Here is a 5,634-nt window from a genome sequence, read left to right as displayed (position 1 = left end):
CAAAAAAAAAATTAACAAGAACAACAACAACAATAATAATAACAATAACAAAACCAATAATAATTTATTTCTTGATTCCCATCTGCTTTCAACCAGCCAGGAAAAAAATCTCTTCAATACAACACCATGCCATTGTTAGTCTAGCTGGGTGAAGTTAGCCCCAAACACAAACATGGATTTGAATGTTAATAACCACTGACCTTGGTATGAACCAAATTCCAGCTAATGAAGGCTCCCCCTGGGTGTTTTGACTTGCAAATAAAATTCCCTCATCTTTTCTAACTGCTCTCATGGTATGAAGGGAGAACCTGACCTGGGAAAGGTTTAAAACTTTTTGAGGAATTGCTTCAGATTTTCTGTTGCTTTGGATTTTAAATTCATGTGGATTTCAGTGGCAGCTGAGCTCAAAACATTCCTGTTGGGATTATTTGTGCTAGGAAGCTCTGGGGTCAATAACCACACTGGGAATTGGAGGGGAGGAAGGAGAACTCCCAGTTTTCCTTCTTTCAGGTCTACACTGTCACTAGGATAATCTGTAAAATGGAGACTAAAATTGATGTGGGGGTCAAACAACTGATTAGGTGTGTGCCAAACCTAATTTAACATCCATCCCCTTTGGGGCAGCCTCAGCCTTTGTTCACCTCCCTCTGCAGAGTTCTGGTCACCTGCAAATCCCAGGAAAAGTTAAAAGAGAGGATTTGATGCTTTTTTTCCCCCAGTGTATCGGATAAAATTCAACGAGACTTACGCAGAGATGAAGAAAGGGACAAATGAGTGGAAAACCATCCTGGGGGGAGTTCTGTTCTTCCTTGGTCTCACTGGAATCATCCTCATCTGGCAGAAGAACTTCAGTAAGTAACTCTTCCATGGAGAGTAGGATCAGGACATGCCTGATGGGAGTTCTGTGGGGCCAGGATGGTTTGGCGAACAGCCAGAACAGGGACTTGCAGCAGGAGCTGTCTGTTAGTCTCTGAAAACTCCATCCTGGAGCTGTCTCTTGTGGGGGTGTAGCAGAAAGAATCAGGAAGCTGACTCAGAGAAATCTGGGAGGACAGGAAATGGAAGGGAATGAGTGGTGAGATTCCTGATCCCAGAGCTTCCCCTCTTTCGCTGTCTTGGGTAGTGAACATTTGGGTTTCTGCCACGTTTGGCTGCCTTCCCAGCTAAGGATTCAGCCTCCAGAGAGCCTCCAGCTGCCAGGAGGCAGAGCAGCAGTTAAAGGAGCTGCTCCCTGCCTTGAGGCTCCCAAAAATAGGAGAGCAGGGAGCTGTTATCTTGGTGATGGAGGAAACCACTGGAGAATCCATGTGGGAGTGTGGTTTGAGCTGGATGCTGCAGATGCTGCATGCAGGGAGGTTTGAGCAGATCACAAATCACAGGTTTGGGTTGGAAGGGATCCTGAAGATGATCCCATTTCACCTCCATCCATGGCCAGGGACACTTCCCACTATCCCAGGCTTCTCCAAACCCCATCCAACTTGGCCTTGGAGATCCAACACTTCCAGAGCTGGGACAGCCACAGCTTCTCTGGGCAACCTGCTCCAGTGGGATGACTTCAGCGAGGAAAAACCCCTTTTATTAGCAAAACTTAGCCCAAAATTCCCAACTTGCTGATGTGGCATGAGGACTTAACTCCATAATTCCATAATTCCCTCCCATCTGCAGTGTACGGCCCTGTCCCTCACACCTTCTCTGACGAGTGGGTGTCAGCTCAGACTAAGAGGATGTTGGACATGAGGGTTAACCCCGTGCAGGGCATCACAGCCCAGTGGGATTTTGACAACAATGAATGGAAGAAATAAAGCAACTCAGTGGAACCTGCTCTGCTTGAATATGAAATGATTCCATCACCCGTGTGTGACCTCGTTGCTTGTTGTACTGGAACACCCTCTCCACCTCCAGAAATGCTAATAAATGTCTGGTTAACTTGACAGCTGCCTGTTGATGGTCTTCTTGGGGTGGGACATTGGGTTCTTGAACAAGATTTGCTGCCTGGGTTAATATTTTCAGGGCTAAGAAAGCTGCTGCCAAATTTCTCCCTTAGCTGAGCTGGTGTCCTGGATTCTGCAGGTTTTTAACAGCTCTTAATCCCTGTTTTCCCCAGTGTCTCTGGGAGCAGAGCTGATCCATGAAGGAATTTTCTGAATTATGATGGAGCTCCTTGTGTGCCCACACATGGGCATCAGTGGATTTTATTCCCAAGATCTTTGGTCCCTCTAATCCCTGCCCCTTTGAAACTTAAACCAAGCTTGGACTTAAGTTTGCTCTTTTCCTGATGGGACAGAAAACCATCAGGAAATTGATGTTGTGGTTTAGGAGCTGTGCTGGGCTGTTGCTGACCCCTCTTGCCCTTCCACTCAGAAATTGGAAGGTTTTTAAGGTGAGGTAACCTGGTGGGAATTAAGCAGTGAGCTCCCTTTCCTACAGCTGAAAAATCCCTTAAGTGATAAATTTATGTCTGGGGTGCTGATAAGGATGAGGGTGACAATCCCAGATTGGTGCTGGCTGGAATTCTGCTTTTCCCTGCTTTTTGCACAGCTCCTGCTGTGGCACTGACCTGGGTGAGGGACACGGAGCTGCCAGGGTTTTGTGCCTGGAAAATTGATTTATTTTGGAGCAAATGCTGGAGTTTCAGTGCTGCTGGGATAAGGCAGTTGTTCCTCCCGGGTCTGTCCTTCCCAAAAAGCTGTGGAACCCAGGGAGGCCAGGAGAGAAACCTGAGCCTTGCCATGATCCCAGATCCTTATTTCATCCTCCCCTTCCTGGCACAGCCACTCTCTGCTCCCTTCCCTCCAGAGCAGCAGCAGGACCTGCTGGAGCAGCCTCAGGTGAGCTGAGCTTGCCAGGGCTCTGCTTGCTCCCCTCCTGGTGTGTTCCCCTTCCTCCTGCCCTGGGAGAGGGTCAGATCTCACCCTCCTCCCTGGGAATTTGGGGAGTTTGTTTGCAGGTAGCCTTGGAGACTGAGAAACCACCCAAATCCTGATCCTGGGGAGAGAAAATCCATGGGGACTGGAATGAGCAAGGTACAGGGGACAGTGGGATGGGGGCCAGCACATTCTCTTCTTCTGCAGCCCATGGATGCACTTCCCAGGTCCCTAAATACAGCTATCTGCACCTTCCCCTTTCCCACAGCCCTTTGGAATTCCAAGCACTTCAAGAGAATTAGGAAAACAAACAGGGATTTAAATCTGAGCTTTATATCCGGGGTGAAGAGCTCGGTGTCTGCAGGTGGCAGAAAAGTGACAGCTGGCACTAAATGCTCATCCCTGGGGTGGTAAAACCTTGGCATTTTCATCCTCAGGGATAACGGGGGTCCCTGCAGGGAAATTCCCCCCTTCCCACCCTCGGGGTGTGCCCCAGCAATGGGGGAAGTGTGCTCTCAGTGCTGCTTTTTCCTCCAGGGCTGGAGGAGGGGATCAGTTTCTGTCGCTGTCCTTAAATAACCACTTGGAATATGAGTCCTCCAGTTTAAAATTAGACTCTGGGACAACAACAGAGAGATCAGATCAGGGCAAACTCCCTTTGCATGGCTCTGATGGGGTTTAACATCGGGGATTCACCCCCTGTGAACTCAGCCTGACAGGCAAAGTGCCTTTTACAGCCCCAGTGCCACCAAACCCTTTGGGGGAGCCCTGTTGCCAAGGGCTGGATTGGTGCAGACCCTTTTGTAGGATCAAATTTTGGACTCCATGAGATGCAGGGCTCTGCACTCCCCTTCACAGTTTGTGTTGTGCTGAATCCAGGTGTTTGCACTCAGGAATGGGCTGGGGTTCAGCTGGATGTGACCCAGTGCTGCTGAAAACCCTAAAACTCCTCAAACCAGGGCTCCTCTGCCAGATGGGCACCAGCAAGTCCAGCTGACAATCAGCTCTGTCTTTCTGTGCCTCTGGAAATGCTCTGGCAGGTTCTTACACCCCTTAAACACCCTCAGCTGTCCCTTTTCTCCTTCATAACCCTGCAGCAGCGAGTTGGAGACCAAATGTGCAGCCTTGACATCTCTTAAACTGCAATAAATAGAAATCCTGCTATAAATAGCATCCATCCATCCATCCCCAGCTGGCAGATGCAACCTTTGGAACTCCAGAGGATCACATCCAAACTCCTCCCATTCCTGCGCTGAGTTGTTCCTGAGCTCTGCTCTCCTGAGGGGTTTGTGCTCAGCCTTTCCTGTTTGTTTATGAAGATGATCCATGGATTTGGGTGCTTGGTTTGGCATGGCCTGGGGAGTTCGGTGCCAGGTGTCCTGGTCCTGCTGGAGCTCATTCCCACCACATCAGATGTACCTTGTTCCTGGTGCCATCTGAATTCTTTCTCCTTTTTGTCACCTCCCAGATTGTCACCGGCCTCTACCTGGGGAATATTCGTGGTGAGTGAATTCCCTGCCCCTCCCTGGTGCTGTGGGATCCTTGGGCAGCTGGAAGGGCTGGAGGATTCCTCTCCTTGGCAACTCCATGTGCTCCCAACTGGGAATCTCAGCATCTCCCAGAGCTCCAGAGCTGCCCCAAATCCCCATCCCAATTTCCAGTGATCCCAGTCCAGCCCAGGAAAGGGATGTCCACTGGGAGCTGTGTGTGACCGTGTTCACAGGGGTCTCATGTTGAGGGAAGAGATGAGGATCTGACTCCATGTTTCAGAAGGCTGATTTATTATTTTATTGTATATATTACATTAAAACTATACTAAAAGAATAGAAGAAAGGATTTCATCAGAAGGCTGGCTAAGAATAGAAAAAGAAAGAATGAATAACAAAAGTTTGTGGCTCGGGCTCTGTGTCTGAGCCAGCTGGACTGTGATTGGCCATTAATTACAAACATCCAACATGGGCCAATCCCAGATCCACCCGCTGCATTCCACAGCAGCAGATAATCAATGTTTACATTTTGTTCCTGAGGCCTCTCAGCTTCTCAGGAGGAAAAATCCTAAGGAAAGGATTTTTCATAAAATATGTCTGTGACAACTGTGCTCACCACCCATGCTGGAACCCCAGGAAATTCACGGCATATCTGGAAACCTCCCCAACAGCAAGGACACAACGGCCTTGGCTGAGTTCTCAGGGTAATTTCTGATGTTGGGGATGGCTTCAGGAACCTGCTGAGCACCCAGTGCATCCCAGGGGGATTCTGCCTGGAAGGAGGTGTCCAACCTCCTCCCTGCGCCGTGTGGGATGAGAGGCAGGGCTGGAATGGGGGTCAGGGCGTGGGGAGGTCCCAGCAGGGCAGGTAATTCCCACGTGGCTCCTGTTCCCAGACTCTGAGGACCACGAGAACCTGCTGAGCAAGGGGGTGACCCACATCCTGTCCGTCCACAGCGGCGCCAAGCCCGTGCTGGAGGTGCGTGCCTGACTGGGGGTGCTGGGGGCCACCCGGGCCAGCAGGAGCTGGGAAGGGACACCCGGGGGCTTCTCCTGGCCTGGGGAGAAACAATGCTGGGTTTGCAATGATTTGCACCGATTTACACTGATTTACATCAATTTGTACTGGTTTACACCAATTGGCACCAATTTGCACCAACTGCCGCCAGGCGATGCTGCCCAAAGGGGCTCAGTAATGGATTTGGGGAGGGGGCAGCACGGTATTTGGGTGGTTTTTGGGGGGCAGCGCGGTATTTGGGTGGTTTTTGGGGGGCAGCACGGTG

General features: G+C 50.1%; 2 protein-coding genes across 3 annotated transcripts in view; both read left to right on the top strand.

Annotated features, from left to right (window-relative positions):
- The window catches only part of LOC102042855, a 4,598-nt gene extending 2,667 nt beyond the window's left edge, over positions 1-1,931 (top strand). For both annotated transcript variants that reach the window (XM_031060176.1, XM_005424768.2), the window contains exons 4-5: positions 720-851; positions 1,666-1,931. In XM_031060176.1, coding sequence (XP_030916036.1) covers positions 720-851; positions 1,666-1,802 — 269 coding nt within the window. In that variant the 3' untranslated portion in view covers positions 1,803-1,931. The remainder of the gene's footprint in view (positions 1-719; positions 852-1,665) is intronic.
- Positions 1,932-3,002: 1,071 nt separating this feature from the next.
- The window catches only part of LOC102033675 (dual specificity protein phosphatase 22-A-like), a 17,313-nt gene continuing 14,681 nt past the window's right edge, over positions 3,003-5,634 (top strand). The window contains exons 1-3 of the mRNA XM_005424800.1: positions 3,003-3,023; positions 4,333-4,366; positions 5,248-5,330. Coding sequence (XP_005424857.1) covers positions 3,003-3,023; positions 4,333-4,366; positions 5,248-5,330 — 138 coding nt within the window. The remainder of the gene's footprint in view (positions 3,024-4,332; positions 4,367-5,247; positions 5,331-5,634) is intronic.

Source organism: Geospiza fortis, unplaced genomic scaffold, assembly GCF_000277835.1.
Source record: "Geospiza fortis unplaced genomic scaffold, GeoFor_1.0 scaffold102, whole genome shotgun sequence".
Taxonomy (NCBI): domain Eukaryota; kingdom Metazoa; phylum Chordata; class Aves; order Passeriformes; family Thraupidae; genus Geospiza; species Geospiza fortis.
The sequence above is the reverse complement of the archived record's forward strand: the minus strand, read 5'-3'. Positions and strand labels throughout refer to the sequence as shown.